General features: G+C 40.1%; 1 protein-coding gene across 1 annotated transcript; it reads left to right on the plus strand.

The window, feature by feature from the left end:
- The first annotated feature begins 3,252 nt into the window (after positions 1-3,252).
- MRAP2 (melanocortin 2 receptor accessory protein 2) lies at positions 3,253-18,647 on the plus strand. The gene is made up of 6 exons (XM_005421168.3): positions 3,253-3,348; positions 3,998-4,146; positions 7,258-7,362; positions 7,757-7,906; positions 13,115-13,214; positions 17,426-18,647. The coding sequence occupies exons 4-6, from the start codon at positions 7,780-7,782 to the stop codon at positions 17,775-17,777; spliced, it is 579 nt and encodes a 192-aa protein (XP_005421225.2). The 5' UTR covers positions 3,253-3,348; positions 3,998-4,146; positions 7,258-7,362; positions 7,757-7,779; the 3' UTR covers positions 17,778-18,647.
- The last annotated feature ends 1,009 nt before the right edge of the window (positions 18,648-19,656 follow it).

Consider the following 19,656-nt stretch of genomic DNA (forward strand, 5'->3'; position numbering starts at 1 on the left):
GAGTGAAACAGAGATGATACACTTGCAGCTTGTTCAAGAGTTTAAATCAAATTTAAAGTATCTGTACCTATAATAGCAGCTCTTACTGGCAAAATTATACCACAAATCTTATTACAAATAGATGAAGGCTTTATTCTGTGTACTCACTGCAGTGGGTTGTGGTTGTATTGGTTCAGTGATGTTTTCTTTGCATCTAGTTACTTATTTATAACACAGAGACATGGCAGGGATAAGAATGGGAAAATTCAGACGTGTGCCTGTAAGTTGTGTACTGCTGTCTGATTTACCTGAGGAGAAATTTGTATTTGAGGCACCACAATAAATTGTTTGCTTCTTCAGCAGTGCTGGAGAGAAGACTTAGATTTAAAGACAGGGGGAAAAAATCCCCCAATTCTTGTTTGAAACAATCCCAGATCTGTTTGACTTTGGATGAACAGCTCCATTTCAGTGAGTGCTTAAAATTGTCACTGAAACAATTAAGGCAATATTTCTGCATTATGTTGTAGGATAACTACAAAAGTTAAGAAAATATTTGTCATGTAGGTATGGAAATTTTAAAGAAAATCTCTATAATTTTGTTTTATTACTTCTTGAGGAAATGTAATATGTGATTCAAATTAAAAAGCTCATGTGTTATTTTGCATCTGAGAGATTATGGCTTCCAGGCCCTGTGTGGATAAAAGAACAAGCTGAAGATTTTTCCACCATAACAGTGTCAGACCCCAGCTGTGACATACCCAAGTGTGGGAGTAGCTCTGATAAATGGTCTACCATACCTGTGTTGTTTGGGCTTTTTTCATCCCTGCCAACTCGTTTATCTTGCTCTGGCTTCAGCAGAGGCTGGGAACAGAACTATATTGCAGGGACAACATTAAGAAGTGAAGAGGTGCTATGGGGAAGCGTGTTGTGTCTTGTGCTTCAGTCCAGATGAATGCTGTGTGGAGATTAGAGAATTATGGGAGAAAGGAAACTGTCATTGGCTTCCACTCTGCTTGTCAGCCTCTGTGGTGACTTTTTCACTGATGCAAAGCCAAAACAGAGCTATGAAATGAGGCCTGATCACCCTCATCCATTGTCTGGGCTGTGCAGCAGCATTAAACCCAAGCCTGGCACACTGCAGGTTGGCCGGGCTGCCTGTGCTGCAGCAGCAGCAGCCCTGGGAGGCATCCCCAGGCATCTCTGGGTCTCTGGCATCAAGGGAGCCCAGGTAGTTTTAGCTGTTAATCACTGCTGAGTTTCCCAGGAATGATGACACAAGGGTAGTCCCTTCCTTCAGTCTCCCCCTGTTAGTAATGGTTGGCTTAGGTGGGGTTATTTGAAGCACACCTGGGTGCCTTTGTTCTTGGGCTCAGTTGGGTTTTTTGGCTACACAGAACACTGTGCTTCCAGTGTTTCTTCATGGCTTGCAGACTAGGCAATTTGAGTCAGTCTAGTTTGGTAACCCTCTGCATTGAAATAATTTCTCAGTGAGTTTTTTTTTCTTTCAAATTGAATACCATCTTTTAGTTATTAAAAAAATGGCAGCGTTTGTTCTGTCCCTTCTGTAGAGACTCTTTTTGTGGTTTTTTTTTTTTTTGTTTGTTTTTTTTAATAGGTTCTTACATGGTACCAGAAATAGGAGGTATTTTAAAAGCAACTCTTACAGGTAGGTCATATTCTGAGGGAGCCATTCCAATTGACCTGCAGTGTGCTGATCAGTAAGAGCAGATGGAGAGGGCTTTCCTTTCTCTCTGCTCAGAATAAGGTATTGGATTGACAGACTTCAGGCTAGAAAGGAATTCAGAACATGCCCATCTCAGCACAGAGCTTTCTGTCAGAATTAAGCTAATAAAAATAAACATTTATTAAAACTTGCTTTACAGTTTAATCTTACCTCATTAGTAGATATGCCAGGGCTGTTTCCCTTCAGGGTTTTCAACAAATCAGCCTGAGAGGTTAAAAAATGGCAGCGAGAAAGGTTAAAATAGGCATTATTATAAATAGCTAAGGGAAAGGCAGCCTTTCTCTTGGGAAGTGTTGAATATATGTATATATACTATTGATGTCAGCATTTATAACATTATAGGACTGAAAAAGGGTCTGTACTTTAATGCTTACTGACAGGGCTTCTTCTAGTCTGCTTGGTCTTGAGGGAACTTGGGTTTGAGGCTGCCATACCTGCATCTAAGGGGAGGTTGGCTTTTAGTGGGGAGAGGAAAATAGGCTCAGTACTGTTGGTGTAATCCTGCCCTAGATGCAGGAAATAAATGGAATTATGGCTAATCTTTATTACTTTTAGAAAATGCTGTCTCTTAAGACTGGCTGCAGTATCTAAAGCTTTTGGTACTGGAGTTAAGCTAAGTTTCAGTGTGCTTTGGCAACAAGTCCCAGCAGCTCCCTGCTAACAGTTCCATGTCCCTTTACTGTCAGTGCAGGCCTGAAATTTTTAAGAGAAAGAGGAATGCAGTTGTTCTGTGATACCATGTTAGGTATAATTCATCTGCCTTCTCAGACAAGGCTAATGAGTGGGCTTGTGTAGTATTTGCTTTATTCATTTTTAGAACCACACAGTTGTCAATGAACTCATAGCATGGTATCATTTCATATTAGTTTCTGTCTTAACTTCCAGGTGGCACCTACTGAGTTGGACTGCTAAGTGGGCATCATTATTTACTTATATTGTCACTGTCTATAGGAAAATAATTGGCAAATCTCTTTAGCCTTTATTAAATTTCACTTTGAAGTCATAATGTCATCACTTTTTAAGTAGGTACAAACAGCAGCTATACAGTTAGCAGGTAAATTGTATATAATGGTGTGGAGTTTGTGTGGGGTGCATAAGAGAAGTTTGTTGTTGGAGTTTACATTGCACAGTTATAGGATAATAAAATGCATTTTATATGATGTGTAATATGGTGGTGTGAGGCAAAGATGTCTGTAACTGTAACCCCTCATCCTTAGTTCACAGTTTAAGCAGTGTCTAAACCAGCTTTTTTCCTTTCCATTGTTATAAACTCCTTTTGTGGTGAATCCAACATTATTCTTGTTACTTTAGTGCAACAGCTCAGACATTGCTGTTTGTGAACTTCAGTAACAAACATAACCATGGTTAACATTGTACTTTCTTTTTTCTCCAAGAAAAGACCTTGGTATCAGAGTTGGCATTCATGATTGATTTTAAATTGTAAAGTCAGTTTTCAGATATCTTTCTACTTTTTTTTCCCCCCTAAATTTAACTCATTTTTATTGCTTTCTTTCTCCTCTTTTATTGCAGGTAGAATTGCATATTCCCCTGAAAAGATCACAAATTTGAACTCAAACCCTGCCCACCTAGGGTATTGAGAATTAGCAAGAAACAAGGACCCTTAGGTGAGTATTTCCTGCAGACTTTTCTGTCTGTGCTTGGGAGCAGCACAGCTTGCTCAAAGCTGCGTGGTAGGGTTGTAGAAAGATGGGGTCTGTATTGCTTTGCACCTGATGCAGTGCAGCAGTGTAAATAAGTTTGTGGTTGGTTTTCTCCTTTGTCTTTTTTTCTGTGACTTCACCTCCTAGTCTCTGGGATGGAGTAAAAAGGAATGTGGGTGTGGCTGACTCCTTTTTCCCTCATGCACAATGTTGGTGCTGGTATGAGAACACAAAGATATGGGAACAGCCTGAGTTGTTAACTTCTCATAGCCTACAACTTCTGCGTTAACTGTACTGCCTAGCTGATGCACCAGGGTGTAGTGCTAAGCTTTCTCAGCCTGGGACTTCCCACAGTTTGAAATGTTCCTTCTTTTTTCCTCTGACTGGGCCTTGGGATCTTCAGAGTTTGCAAACAGACAATGATTTCTTCATTTGTTCCATTGAGTGCTTAGATTCTGTGGCACTAAGCAGAGCAGAAGTATGTGAAAAATAGATGTAGTTTGTGACTGAAAATTAACCAAGCTCTGTGTGTCTACCATACTGGTAGTTTCTCTTGCTCCAGAAGCAAACATTACATTAACAATCCACATGGTTTTTCTTTCTGTGCATGCAGGTCAGCTTCGGAGGGAGTTGCTGCTGGTTACAAGGACAGTTTCAGACATACACAAAACCAGATATACCTTTGTGGTCTCAGTGGTGGTGTAAGCCATGAAGTTGTGTTACAGATGTGGAATGTGTTCAGTTTTGCTTTGATTTTGAAAGGTAAGTGGCTGAGAGCCTCATGCAATGTATCAGTGATGTCCAGATTGGAGAAAATAGTCCAGCTGCATGGAGTTTGATATCCTGCTGCTGCTGTTCAAGGGCATGGGTTTTATGCAAACACAAACAGCCAGACTAGCTTGCCCAGGTGCCACTGGCAGCTGTCAGGCCAGCTAAGACCTTACAGACTTTCATACAGATTATAAACAAGTTCTCATGAAGGCATAATTCAAGTCCAAGAGTTGCAGTTGGGTCTCCATGGGGAACATCTGATTACATTTATCTGCAGAGAGCAACCCAATGCTTCAGAAGAAAGCCCTGAGCACTTGCCCTTTTTAGGATGCAGACCTGCCTCAGTTTCTGCTCGGCAGCACTGAACACAAGTCCTGCCTTGGGGTTTCTCAAATAATCAAAGTGAAGCTTTTTGTTCCTGACTTGCTCCTGAAAGAAGAGGGCTGGAATGAGGAAAGCCTGGCTGCATCCATACACATCAAAATCAATAGAGGGGCTTTCATGTTTGCCTCAAAAGACTCCTGTACCTTCCAGAAAAACCCTCAGCGAGTTAGAGGGTTAGAGGAGGTCACTGTGAAGCTCCAGAGCTGTGGGATGAATCATGGCTCTCTGTGTCTGACAGAAGAGTCTTTGAGAGCATCTCCTGGATGAATTCCTTCTTAGAAGTGCTTACCTCTTACCTGAATCCCTGCATGACCTGCTGCAGCCAGGCAGATGCCCCTGACAGGCTGCTACTGCACCAGCTCAGCCTGCCTTGCTCTTCCCAGGAGATGCAAGGTCTAAATAGCCACCTCTTCCACTGTGCTGGTCCATGTACCACCATGCTAGACTGGCTTTTTAAGTAGAATAAAAGCTTTTCGCATGTTTGAGGCTGAGTTTTTGGAGGTATTCCGACAGACAAAGCTTACAAGTGGGCTGAAAGTTTGTTTGGAGCAGTGCTTATGCTTAGCCCTGCTGGTTGATTTAGAAGCATATTTATATGTCCTTCAAAGCACAGATTCGCCAGCGAGCTGGTGACTCAGGTGTTTGTTAGCACCTCTCCCTCTGATAGTAGCTTGTCTACAGTGAAAGCAAGTCTCCCCATGCATGCAGTCAGTGGTGAAAGGCTGGAGCTTCTAATCCTAAACTAATGCTATACTGGGACAGATTCTTTGTGTCCTGGAAGTGGCTATCCTCCCCATAAATCATAAATGGACACTAGTGACTAGAGTGGGAGTGAGCTCTGCATATGGCCCAATTAATCCGCTCTGCTTTGAGGTGGGAAGAAAGACTTAAAGTGGAAGAAACAACATTTTTCAGATTGTTCCCATACTCTATTCTGAAGTTTTCTACAAGCGGATTTCTGTGACAGTGGTCACTGGGGTTTTCAGGTGAGGCAAGAGACGAGAATGCTGACTCCATGTTCAGAAGGCTTGATTTATTATTTTATGATATATATATATTACATTATAACTATACTAAAAAGAAATAGAAGGAAAGGTTTCCTCAGAAGGCTAGCTAAGAAGAATAGCTAAGAAAGAATGATAACCAAAGCAGCTGGCTTGGACCAAGAGCAAGAACCAGCTCTGCTGTGACTGGTCACTGAATCAAAACATCCACACGAGACCAATCACAGATACACCTGTTGCATTCCACAGCAGCAGATAACCATTGTTTACATTTTGTTTCTGAGGCCTCTTAGCTTCTCAGAAGGAAAAATCCTAAAGAAGAGGATTTTCACAAAAGATGTCTGTGACAGATTTCAGCTCTTTTTGCAATACTAAAAGGAGGGAGGAGACAATGGCCATTACTGATGCCATGTGAGGAATATTGAAATGAAATGCTTCATTGGAAAGTTATAAAAAAGAAAACCAACCTTTAAACAGGGCTAATCAATGTTGTCAAGAGACATGTCATAAACAAAACGTTGAGGAGAAAGGGGAAAAAGATGGTGGGAACCCTGTGTGGCTCCATGTTTTGTCACAGAACAAAACAGTCTTGTAATAAACAACTGACAGAGCTGAGATGGGAGCAAACCAGGACAGGGATCCCAGGGTCTTCTCTGTGCCACTTCCTTCTCCCAGAGGCAGCAGTTGCTTTAGTTGATTAAAATAAGAAAACTTCTGTCTAAAGCTTAATCAGGCATTCTCTCTTTAATTTGAAGAAATGGAAAAACCAAGGAAGAACTTTACTGTTACAACACAGGTTAGACTTACCTCTTCCTCTCTGTCCATTCTGAAAAGGTTGGACGTACAAGATGGGAACATCCTCAGCCATGAACTGCACTGTCAATGATATACATGTTTTTTTTCCTTCTTCTCTGTGCTTCAGGCTATTTATTAATGCTGGAGGCTTTCTAAATGGCTAAGGGGAAGGTGAGGATAATGTAGTGAAGCTTCTTATCCTGATCCAAGAAAGGGGTTGGTCACTTCTCTCCCCAGCCCCCCCCTTCACGTTTCCTGCTGTCAGGTTGCTCATTCTGAAAACTCAATTGGTTTGGGTTGAAAAATGGATCCATTTATTGTTTTAAAAGATTTATAACTTGTCAAGTTTTTTTGGCATGTGTTTAAAGTTCTGAATGTTATATTTAAGTGTGAAGTTTACTTTTTCAGGCATGCTACTTATTTAAAATTGCTTTGAGGCATTACTGCCAGCATTTGGTCATGGTAAAATAGCTGCAGAAAGAACTATTTTACAAATTTGAAATGCTGTTCATATTACCTGAGTGAAAGTGTTTCTTATTTTGTGCCTGATTTTTTGTTCTTTATGATGGCTCTCCTAGCACATGAAGCGTTAGTCAATCCTGCTGGGTTTTAATTGAATCCAGAATTACCCAAAGCTCAGCTTGCTCTCACAAAAAGTATTTTGAAATATGTTTCAATTTGGGTTTCCTGACTCCAGCTACTGCAGCACATGTTTTGTGCAGAGATGTGCTTTCTTTTGGTGTGCATAAAACTGTCTCATATTCTGAAAAAAATTACTCTGCAAAATGCAAGTCTCCAGTACAGAATGATGGTAATGACAGAGATATCTATCAAGATAATTTCATGATGCTCGGTGTTGCTTTGCAGTTTTTTGCTAATCTGTGAGGGAAATCACTCCTGTTTTATTTTCCTTCTGTAGTGGCATATTGAGCCCGTTTATCAGCATAGAGAAATTTAGGTTGGAAGGGACCCCTGGTGGTCATCTGGTCCAACCTCCTACTCAAAGCATGTTCGACTAGATCAGGTAAACTTCTCCTTTTATCTAATATGAATTTCTTGCCGCCCAATTTTTGTCCATTCCTTCTTGTCCTCTTACTGTGCACCTCTGAGAAGAGCCTGGCAGCAGCATCTCTGCACCCTCTAAGTAAAAACAGCACTGGGATCTCCCTGCAGCTGTCTCTTCTCCAGGCTGAGCAGACCCTTAGGCTCTTGTGCCTCCCTAAACATCTTGGTTGCCTTTCTCTGGGCCCCAGAGTCTGTGTCTGCAATTACGGGAAGGAATGGGAGGGGATGGGACAGCCTTGTCTGAAGAGGCAGTGGCTGCTCTTGGGAGCAGGGGTGGGGAAGTGATCCAATAGATAAGAAAGAACAAAAACCCAAAAGCTGTGCTAGGTTATTAACACATTTCATATCCACAGGTCTGTATTTGCTGAGGTGCAAAATGTCTGCCCTGAGGCTGATCTCTAACAGAACGTCCCAGCAGGCCTTGTCTAACTCTGATTACACCTGGGACTACGAATACTATGAGTATGGACCAGTGTCATTTGAAGGCCTGAAGGCTCATAAGTGTAAGTTCAGTGGAGACACACTTCATGCAGCTCAGTTTCCTGTATTCCTGTTCTTCACTTGTCACTGAATATTGCACAAAACCATTCCTCTCCTAATTCCTAGGAGTCTCTGCAATTAGCAGTATCCCTCTATTTATTAGATCATCATTAATGTTTATTATTCTGTATCCTTTTGTTGACGTGTGCATGAGAGAACCATGGATTTATTGGCTGTGGTAGGAATTTGTCAGTACTGAGGGATAGCTGACTGATGCACTGCTGCTTCTGGTGACTACTTGTCAGATCAGTGTTGCTTTGTTTTGGTTCTATTTGTTTGTATCTGTTTCTGTTAATGGTAAAAAGGCAGTGGTGGGGAGCCTTACCTGCATTACCTGTGTTTGGCTTTCCTAAAAGAAAATAAATTTCCGTTTTTTAAAAGCTTGAAAATAAGAGAAGAATTTTCTCCTAATGAACAAACTTGCCATTGCTACTTTCTCCATAGGAGGAGTGTGCTAAATTCACTTTTTGCTTAATACTGGAGCTGTTTTACAAAAAATGGAGGATAGGTACCATAAACATGAAAACTGTGGATTGGAACTTGGAGAAGGTGTAACTAGGACAGGCTAGTACAGCTGGACCAACATTTTTCTGAAAAGTAGACAATGGATTTGATGATCTTGCCTTTTAGAGGAGATGATTGTGAAGGACAAACAGTAAAAGAGGGGGGGAAAAAGTAACAGAAACCAACTCAATTACCTCATGGGTCTTGTAAGCACTTTGAAGAAGAGAAAAAACCCATCCTGTTTCTTTGTTTCTGAGGTAGATACACCCTGAAAGGGTTTGATCCCCAGACTTTAAAGTTCTGGGGAAGGTCCCTGTCCAGTGCTGGAGCACTGGTCCAGGATGGATTACATACTTTGTCTCATTTGTCCCAAAGAGCATTCAGACTGGGAAAAAGTAGTGCCTGCACTGGCAAACAGCAGCCCAGAAAGGCAAATATCTCCTGCCTCTATACAGTCAGAAAGTTTGGGGGGGCTCTGCAAGGGACAGAAGAAACGTGTTGAAATTACTAACATGTTTGAAAAAACAGCAGAGTAGAATTTACTTTTTACTTTTTCCCCTCAAAAAAGTCTGCTGATTACTGTCTGTATTTTTACAAGTGATAGGTAATTGAAAAATGTGGGCTAGCTTTCATCATGTTTTTAATTTATTTTCCATTCTTGCACTTAATCAGAGGTTAAACGTGATTGCAAAGATTACTGGTTGCAAAGATCAGCTGAAATGTTACATACACATCTTTTCAGCTCGGTGTCTCAAACAGCATGATGGGATAAAAAGGTATAAATGACATCTGCCTCTGGATTGCAGAAGGCACAGCTGCAAGTCAGGTCTTGGCTTGCCACCAAAGTGATTGCCATGCTGAGCATGGCAGCTGAGCTTCCCTGTCTGCTGTTCATAGAGCAGAAGGTCCTGGACAGCTCTTAGAGAATGGGACAGAAGTAAAAACTGCTTTTCAGCTGGAGCTTGATGAAAGATGTCATTAGTAGTACTTGAATCAGTGATCTAGGCAGTCCCTCTAGTTAGGGTGGATTTTCTTTAGTTTTTATTTGTTTCTTTGTTTGCTTTAACTGATAGATTGGAGTTGGCTCTGTTTCCTTCACTGTTGTTGCATGCATTCCCCAGAGGGCAGAGTTTAATCTACTAAAGGAATAGTCTGTGCTGTGTATGGGATGATACTTCTTGACATGGTGTGTTCTTGTTCCAGCTATTGCCAGCTGAGCTGGGATTGTTGTGAAATGTGGAGGCAATGTGATCAGACGTGAACTTCCCTGAAATCCTAAACTGGGGAGAAGGACAGGAGATTAAACAAGGCTTGTATGAGGAGGGAGACCTTGAATACTTACAAAGAAAGGGTGTCAATGAATGCTTGTAACTTATGTTGGAGAGCTCGACAGGAAATGGACTCCAGTTTAGATGTTTTGATTTAAATATAAAGGAATTCAGAAGCCTGTTTTCTGAAAGCAGAGGAAAATGTATTCAATGCGACCTGTGAGAAAAAGGGTTGACAAAATAATCTACTACACAAAAAAAAAAAAAAAAGATGCCACAGTGATGTTTCAAATATATGACTGCAAAAGGAAAAAAAAGGCAAAAAGTATGTTCTGCTGGAAAAGAAGTGAAGGCATGTAGTGGGATTGAATACAAGAAAATAGTGTAGAAAGTAATCTTACCCCTAAGGAGTTGCAGCTGAGCCAATTATCAAAGATTACGGACAGGCCTGACTTTAACAGGCCACAGCTGTAACCAATGAGAAGAAGAGCGCTATAAAAGAGTGGGGTGGCTGGTTGAGAATTGAACTGGAGTCAGTGGGCTGCTTTGTGAAGAATAACGAGTCAGTGCTCTGAGGAGCTGCCCACGAGAAATACCAGGAAGGTATGGAATTTTTGTGATAAGGAGGCAACAGTGTGGAACCCCTGCAATGAGATGACAACAAAGACAGGAACTAGAAATCAAAAAAATCTGGGAAAGTAGGGACCAGATATCTTGTACATTGAAGCTTTAGAAAGTAAATAGACAAAGATAGCCAGGAAGTACTTGTGACTGGCAGAGATAAGAACAAAATAACTTTTTGTGCCTTTGAAAATGAGGAAGCCTCAGTATGTTAGTTATGCTAGTGAGAGGAAAAATAGGTAGCAATGATCAGAGGATTGGAACTGCTGCCAGGATGTTATGAATCTGTATTATGAAGAAAAGGAAGGCCAAAACTGCAACTTGATAATGTAAAAGTATCCTATGAATATCTACTTGTAACTTTGGGCAGCATAAATGTCCTTCATACCATATTTTTTGAACAAAAGTTGGGTTATGTCCTGTTAATTTTGAATAAGTGTTTAGAATTTAGTGAGTTTGAATAATTTCCACTGAAGCGGGTGAGACCTAAATCAAATATTGAAGAGAACTCTGGATACCTGCTTGAATTTTAAATGAATTCAAACAGTGTAATTTATACAGCAGAGAGTTGGAAGTGTGTCAGGAGGCACAGTAAAGCAAGGAAGGTGTAGCATTAGGCTCAGTAAACTTAAGAATTCTGTTGGGAGCAGGGGCACCAAACCAACCACAAAACAGGCTTGTTTTTCAGCATACAATAGCAGGTGTGATTTTTGTGGGGAGCAGTAGTTTACTGGAGCCTTGATTTTCTTTTTTTTACTTTTAGTTAAGTTTTTCAGCTTGATTGATATAATCTATGTGCATATTTTTTTAGTCATCTTGATTGCATTTTACATTCTGGTTGTTAATGCAGCTGCATACCATCCAAGCATGTCTGACTAACTGGAAGGTACTAGTAGCTGTAAATGCTTAAGTGGTATTTTTTTTTAAAGGCAGTACTTATTTTTAGATTAAATCTTCAGGTACTACAAAGCCCAGCAGGATGAGCTATTTTGTATTAGGAAGGTAAGGTACATCTTTAACCAGTGAATACAGGCTGTGCTTATAGAATGATTCTGAAAGTAATTAAGTGCACATAATATATGGAATTACAGAAAAAAGTTCATGGCGGAATACTTTAAGCAGAAAGGGGTATTGAAATCTCCTCCCCCTCTATCACAGAGATCTATACTCAAACCACATTCCAGTTATTTTACACAAGGTGTTGAGAGGGGAAGATATGGCATAGGAGAGGTGGAATAAATATTGCAGTGGGAGACTTGAAACTTAACCTCCTTAGCTACCTAAGAAAGGGATTAAGGAGAGACTTCATTGTGATAAAGTATTTTCTCAGGGAGAAAATCTCAAGTTGCAGCAGGCATTTTGACTTTGCAGAAAAAAGAGGGAATGGTTTGAGTTGATTTCCAGTTTCTGCATCTGCCTTTTAGTGTGGAAGATATTTCACAGTGGGAGCATGATTAACAGCTGGGGCCAAGCACCAGGTAGGATAGCTGATTCCTTGTTTTTCAGTGTCTTTAGTTAGTCCTGTGGGAAATCCAGCAGTTTTGTGCTGTGCCTGCTGCACTGGGTCAGACATTGCAGCCAGTGAGGATCTCTGAGGCTTGGTAGTGGCTGTGTCACGAGAGGTAAGGGTAGAAAGGATTCCTGTCCTGACCAAGCCTTCCCTCCTGAATGTTTGTATGTTACGGTTTTTGAACTTCTGCAGTGGAAGTTTTGAATACTTGTATAAGTAAAGAATAACTAACTGAAATGACAGGTGAAAAAAAACCAAACTGGGTGCTGATGGGTCCGGGGCAAGGTAATATTGAGTGTTGGTGCTCTCTAGCTTTGGTCCATGCTAATCAGTTGATTGTGTCTGGAAATACCTTTGTTCCACTTGAACCTCTCTAAATCAAGTTCCTGGAAACTCTGAACAGCTTGGAGCAGCTGTGGACCCACCTTGAAGGTGTAAGTGGGCAATAGATTTGTTTTTAGTAGTGCTGGCATATTGCCTACGTCCATTTGCTGTAAATGAGAAGAGTAGATGGAGTTTAAGCCCACAGGCAAAAGGCCATGCTCTTCCCAATGGCTGCTATGTTTGGCTATTGCACTGGTTTTAAAATTGATTAACTGCTGGTTTGACTTTTTTGTCTAAATCTGTTGTGCTCTTTTGACACTGTGTTGCACTTTTCTGTACTTAAGTTGGAAATCCAAATTGAAAACATCTGGTATCTGTTGGTTATTGATATTTATTGAAGCGGCAAATAGTTTTATCTGTGGTTCTGTTTCTTGCAGAACCTTCTGTTTTGCCACTAAAAGGTCTTCCTAAACGTATTTTGTCGAAGAAATCTATTTAAATCCAGAAACTTAACGGTCTGGGGCAGAAATAACTTAAACTCTGGGGCAGGAGTTCAGTTCTACAGAGACAGAGGATTTTGAGAAAAATCAAATAATCCTCCCTTCCTAGTTCTAGCACTGAAGTTCCAAAGCAATGCCTGGAAATGGGCCTGGGATCACACAGGGAGCTCCTCTTATTTTACTTACCAAGAGAATTGTTTTCCCTCTGTTATCTACTGTCTGGTTTGTCTAGATATCAGTAAAATTTGGTCTCAAAATGAGGTTTTCAATGGCAGCTTTCTGTTTAAAAATAGATAAAGATAAATTTGATTATCCCTTCGCCACCCAGAAATAAGCTGCAAATTCTTTTGGGTTTGTGCTCATGCTGCCTGTAGAAGGCAGCTTTTTGCAAATGCAAGTAAAATATTGATGATCTTGTTTCCTTTTTCTTTTTTCTTTCACCAGATTCCATTGTGATTGGATTTTGGGTTGGTCTTGCAGTTTTTGTCATCTTCATGTTTTTTGTCCTGACCCTGCTGACGAAGACAGGAGCACCACATCAAGAGTGAGTCTGAAAATGGGAATAACAAATCCAGCCTGCTAATTGGCACACCTGGGCTCTTGCTGACACTGTACCATCTTGTTATAGTCTGTTCTTATGAAACATTGCAGCCTGTCTTCATTTCAAGAAATCTTAGCATTTTCATTTTAAATGGATGTTTTGGGTAGGCTGCCAAACAGGTGCTTTTAGTGGGATGGTTCTAAGTAGGCTCAAGTTTTCATGGAGTGGTACTGTGAATATCAACAGAGAAAATACAGATAAAATGCAGTGCAGATGTTGAATTTGCCTGGTTTCCAAATGTTTGTTTGTTCAAGTCCAAAGATAGATTTGGGTAGTGTTTGCAAAATCTTCCCTTAACCCCTGAGACTGAGTGTCTTAGTTTCTGCTGAGAAATTGCAATAGATGCTGAAGTAGAGACCAGCTCAACATTTCTTTAAAGCCAGGGTCCCTTGAAAGTCCTCAGTTTTTTATTTCTGGCTGGTAAGTATGTGGAGACCATGCCTTGCCTCAGTGGTTTATCTGCATTTGCAGAGGATGCAGTCTATCAGTGTCCCTTCCTCTGAGAAAGTTTGAACCCGCATCTCTCAGGCTTGTGTGCCATAAAGTGGAAATAAAAAGCCTCTCTGGAGTGTGAGATTGCTTGCAGGCAGGTAGCAATGATGAGAAGATGATTGTAAAAGGCAATTGCTGGTGCTTATCACTTCCTAAAGTAGCCTGTCTCTGCCTCCTGGAGCCCCTTTGCTATTTAATCACATGTAAACTGGCTCTGGAACTCTGTGTAATAGCACGTCTCCAGAGACAGGGCCATGTTAGAGATGGCTGATGTACATCCTGAGCCTCTTCTGTGCTCCTGAAGTTTTGCTCCTGTGAGAAAACAGAATCGGAAGAATCCAGCTTATCAGAACTGATGTGCTGGTATTTTGCTTCCCCTACAGACTGTTATGAAGTAGCCAGACATTGCTCCCAAAGAGATTTAAAATCCCTGTAATTGTTGGTGTGCTGCCTCCTTTTCACAAAGATCTCATTTATTAGTTGAGCATGAGTCTGGATCCTATGTGGACAATCTGAAAGGGGAAAACGTGATGAAGTCAAAAATACATATATAGAGAGAATTTAATATGCATATTTGCCAAAAATTTTTACACTTGTAAAAATTTACTTTCAGGTAGCAGAGGCCTGCTTGATGTCTCCCACTTCTTTCTGCTTTTTTCATCAATTTTCTCAGAACAGTGTCCTTAAGATTTTGTGAAATGGCCATATTGGTCATCTTCTACACCCAGATAATGTAATCAGAATTCAGACTTGCCTTTCTTGAGACTTCCAGAAGTCCCTTCTGTTCTACACCTTACTATGATTTTTCTTCAGTTGCTGGAGTGAGACCAATTGTTCCTTTCTGTATTTGTTATAGATCTCTTTGCAGCTTTGGGAGCTGTGTGCCTGAGTGCTTGCCCACTTGCCATTCATGCTGAGCTGGCACCTTTAACAAGTTTGAGTAGTTTTTTTGACATTTGGTAATGAAATTCTCATGGTACTGAACATGGATCCTCTGGGAATATGCTAAGGGCAGCGAATACAGTTGGGTTCTCTTATTTTTGATACATGTATATAAAAACTGGAGAACAGCTACCTGTAAACCACTTGTTTTAGTTTGCCTGCATCTTCTATTTCCACGCCTGACTGGATTCTTCATGGCTTGGTGTTTTATTAGTGGGCTGCCTTGAGCCCTCCTAGAAAATAGATGTTAACAGGATTCCCAGGTCTCTGACTTCAGGAAGGCTATTTGGCTGCTCTTTAAAGTACCATTAATGTGAGAGAATAAGTGTATCTGGGCTCAGATGGATGGATCCAAAGTAGAATACTCTGATTTTTTTTTCCTAGTAGTATGCTTTTCTTGGCTTAATATAAAAGGCCATGATAGGACGTACTCTTCAAAATTACACAAGATGTTCAGAATTAGGTACATTCTCAGACCAGAATAGACAGGATATAGATGGGGACTGGCAGAAATTTAATGAGTTATGGGAATTAAGCCTGTTGCATTTCTCTTTTGTTTGCTTGCGTGTATAAGTATGTGTGGACCATTAGCTTGTGCAACTGAAAAAAAAATGTTGGCAATGTCTGAATTTCTGAAAAATGCTCTTATTCATCACTCAGGAGAGTAAAGCATGCCATGTTTGTTTCTGCATTTGAAAAAATCCTTAAGAGCACATTTGTGCAACAAATGCAAGAGATCATGCAACCTATTTGTACAAAATAATGGCTGGTGTAATCTCAAAGCAATAAATGTTAGATAACTTTTTTTTTTTAAGAAACCAGTTGATCTTTGTTAAGTAAACCTGGGATTTTTGAGGCTGCTTTTCTTGAGTGCTCTGAAAAGAGACCTTCTGAGGAATTACTGCAGATTGTAATGAACAAGACTATGCTAGTTTCTAGTCTAGTTTTAAAAAAATGTAATAAAATTTCACTCTGAAATTCAAAGATGTTGTTTGTGAATTTCAAAATCCAAAAATAGCACTGTATATTAGAGAATGTCTTCCCTGCTCATGAACACAGGTTTATGCTTCATCATATATCCTTGATATTCTGGGTCATTGTAAAATTTATTTGCATCTTCCATTAAGATTAGGTTGCCATTCCCAGTCTTGTGTGCCCGTCTGCATGGTCAGCCTTTGCTCCCTCATGCTTCACTGGATTATGAAGAACTTTCCACACCTATGAAGTAATTCTACTCCTGCAGTGGATTCATTTTAAACTTTCTTCTGCAGTCTCTTCTTTCTGGGCTTACAGTGCTTGTCCTTCTTTCTGTGCTTATTTGCCACTTCTACTGCCTGTGCCACAACACAGGCAATTTGCCAAATTATATATAAAAATTTAAACTTAGAGTGGTGCTTTTTGCTGCATTATAAATACATAAATGTCAGTTGTTAGTTCAGGATTATTCCAGGCTGTTTGCCCCCTGCTGTGTATACAGTAGATTATTACTTGGTTACTGGTCACTCCTACATCAATTTAACATTATTCTTTTACCTGGTTCACTTTGAAATGCAGAGTGAGCCAATACAGTTTTGACAAACTAGAGAACTGCTTTGATTTCTAGGCTAGTGGAAGTGATTTTGTGAGGACAGAATTCCCCCATCATATAATGGAAGTAAATTATCTTTTGAGAAGCAGGGATCTTTAACTGTGCCTGAAAGACTAATGGTAAGTATCCTGTGAAAATTTTAGTGGGTGGATTTCTGAAGGTGTCATCTGAGGCACTTATCTCCCACTGCAGGCTTGAGGAAATGAAATTTCACTGAAAAACTCTTCAGTGCTGGGTGGACCTTTAGGTGTCCAATTATCTGACTCCAGCATCATTTGCTACATCTCCAGATGTAAACAGTATGACTTATTAGTTCTTAAAAATATTCATGTTCTGAGAACAGGTTTCATTGCTCATTCTCTGAATACCTCTACTGCCTTCCAAATGCAAATAACTTGCATTTTGTGATGATAGCATATAAATTCAGCCTGACAAAGAATGAATCTGTAGAACTGCTGTCTACAGATGAGCTTGAGCTCTTCTCACCCCCAGCTGCACACGGCTCCTGCATGAGTCCATGCAGATTGGTTCTGGTTTGAGATAAGGTTTATTAAAAAAACTGCCAAAAAACATGTTAAACCATCCTTCCTGACTGCTGGGATTGTTAAGACTGCCAGTGTCTGAAGCAGTCTTTAGTTCCAGCTCTCCTAATTTGGAAATGTTAATGTCATTGATTGAAGTCAGTGGAAAAGATGGTTTTGTGTCTGGACAAGCAAGCACTCAATGCCCCCAAGTGAGAGCAGAGCTGCCTGTGCCTCAGAAACATTTTGTCTATCAAGGACTTTTCTCAAACTGTTCTTATGAGCCATTTAAAACAATTGTTACTACTTGAAATCAAGAGTGTTTATAAACTCATTCAGTGAGGTGATTATTACAGTCTATTGATTACTAGAAGTGCCATTTAAGAGTGCTGGCATTAACTTATTCCCATGGAAAATTGTCATGACAAATGAAGACTTAAAATTGCATCAGCAGAAAATAATAAATAGTGCTGGCTTTAAAAGTCTGTGGTAGAGAAAGTGTAGGGTTTCCTTTTCTCCTGATCATAATGGTTGCTGAAACCAAACTAGTTGATAAGAACTCGAACAGTTCTACTTTTGTGTTTACTGCATTTTTCTTTTTTCCTCTATAGCAATGCAGAACTTTCTGAAAAAAGATTTCACATGAACAGCTTTGTGGCAGAATTTGGAAGACCTTTGGAGTCTGAGAGGGTCTTTTCTCACCAAATGGCTGAAGAATCCCAGTCACTTTTCCATTTCTGCATTAATGAAGTGGACCATATGAACAAAGAGAAAGAGAGCCAGAAAGGTCCAAGTCTGGAGAGTAATACCCACTTCCAGGAGGGTCCCAAGAGCAGTGGAATGTTTGAGGAAGACCTACATTGTCTTACAAAATTTAACATTCCTAACTTTGTGAACACTGAGCAGAACTCTTCATTAGGTGAGGATGATCTCCTCATCTCAGAGCCACCAATCATTTTATAAAGCAAACTGGTTATGCAATCTTAACATTGGATCCTTGATTGAAAAATCCTTTACTCTAAGGTAAACATCCCCATTATTGTCGTGTTTGAAGCCTTTCTTGGCTTCCTGCTCCTTTGACAGAAAGCATTTCAGACCTGTGCTTTTTATTGTATGTAAGACTGGCTATACTGGTAGAACTCAGTTTAGACAAGAAGTAAGACTCTGAATGCTTTTTTCTGATGCCTTCTGTGGTCTAAAACTTCTGCCCAGTATTATTTTTGCTTTTTGATTTTTTTGTTTGTTTCTTGCATTGTTCTTCATTCTTGAAAAACTACTTATGACCAGCTTCTGAAGGATAATAATTCACAGGGACTGTGAAGGCTGAGCCTGGCATTGGGAGGTCTGTGAAAATTCATTGGCCAGGAAAAGTGTAAATCTCAAAGAAGACTGAAGAAAGGAATAAACAGCCCCTGGGGATGATCTGTAGTTTCTACTGCTCCTAATAAGGATGCCTGAAGCTGAGCACCACAATAAATACCTGCTTGGGACTGACTTCAGTTTCTGATCCCTAACTGCTTTTTGGTGCCAGTTAAACCCAATTTACAAAGCTTCCAGAGGGAATACTTTGCAAGTGAAATTGTTTGGTTACAGTGTTTACAAAATGCTATCACCACCTGCTGCTGAGTAAAAACAAATTGGTGCCTGTAATTATACTTCAGAATGACACCTCAGCAGCTGCCCCTGATCACATGGAATTAGTATTCTACACACAAACTGTGATTTGACTCTTTTCCTTTTTTTTTCCTACTACTTGCTGATGTGAGCTTTCAGTTCAGTAATTACAGGATTCAGTAGCTAAGTCACAGGAAATAAGAAAAAACCTATTTTTCTTCCGCCAATAAAGTTACTACATGCAAATGGTGGTATGCTAAGCTGGTGTCATGTGTTGCTAACAGGTTGAACCTTCCTATGCTTTTTGCCTTTATAAAAGGTCATTTCTTTACTCATTGGCCAGTGAAGTGCTAGCAGGCTTTAAGCTGAGAGGACCAACTCCAGAAGTACAGCTAACCTGTGCTTGCTCCATCTTCTTTTTATTCTCAGCTGGGATAGTGTTGCAACCCCAGCTGTTCTCTAATGAAAGATTTGGTAAGGATTTGAATAGGTATAGTTTCAATCTTTACTTTTTTAGAGATGGAATTAAATTCTGAACCTTTGAGAGTACTTAAAATTGTTCCAGCTTTCTTCAAAACTAATGAGTGAATGGTTTTAGAGCAAGCATATAAGATGCAGAGGTACCAGGTTCAAACCCTTTGCTCAAGTATGCTCTGCAGGAAGTTCTTAATTGAGATGAAAAGAGTGGATTCCAGATATGCCTAACTGGATTTTCTTGAAATTAACATGCTTTGTATCCAACACATCTGTGTTCCTGATTAGAGACCTGCTGATACATTCTTCAGCCACTAAAATGCTGATTAATTCACCCCTTCTTCACCTTACAAATAGGAAAGAGTGAGTGAATGGGTTGAGCATTTAAAGAATACAAATTGTGTAGGAAGAGTATAAGGAAATGTTTTTTGTTTTTATGTCCTGTGCCCTTATGACACACCACTTACAGCACAATTTCCTGTTTTCTAATGTGATTTTTGCAGGACTTGCTAGTGTTTAAAGCAGCAGGATTACACTTAAAACAAAGCAGAGACTCTTTAAAACTTGCAGGTTATTGCTGGAAATAGTTCCCAAAGACCGAAATGAGCCCTGTTCTGAATGAGCACAGCTCCAGTAAAATGTCTCCAGTGCAGAAAAGGCCTTGTTTCACAGGAAGTACATAACTACCACTATGAAGGCTGTAGGTGTGGACTTTCCTTTTCCCAAATTGGGAAATCTGTCTCTGAATATTTCA

This window comes from Geospiza fortis, unplaced genomic scaffold (assembly GCF_000277835.1).
Source record: "Geospiza fortis unplaced genomic scaffold, GeoFor_1.0 scaffold190, whole genome shotgun sequence".
In the NCBI taxonomy this organism is placed as follows: Eukaryota; Metazoa; Chordata; class Aves; order Passeriformes; family Thraupidae; genus Geospiza; species Geospiza fortis.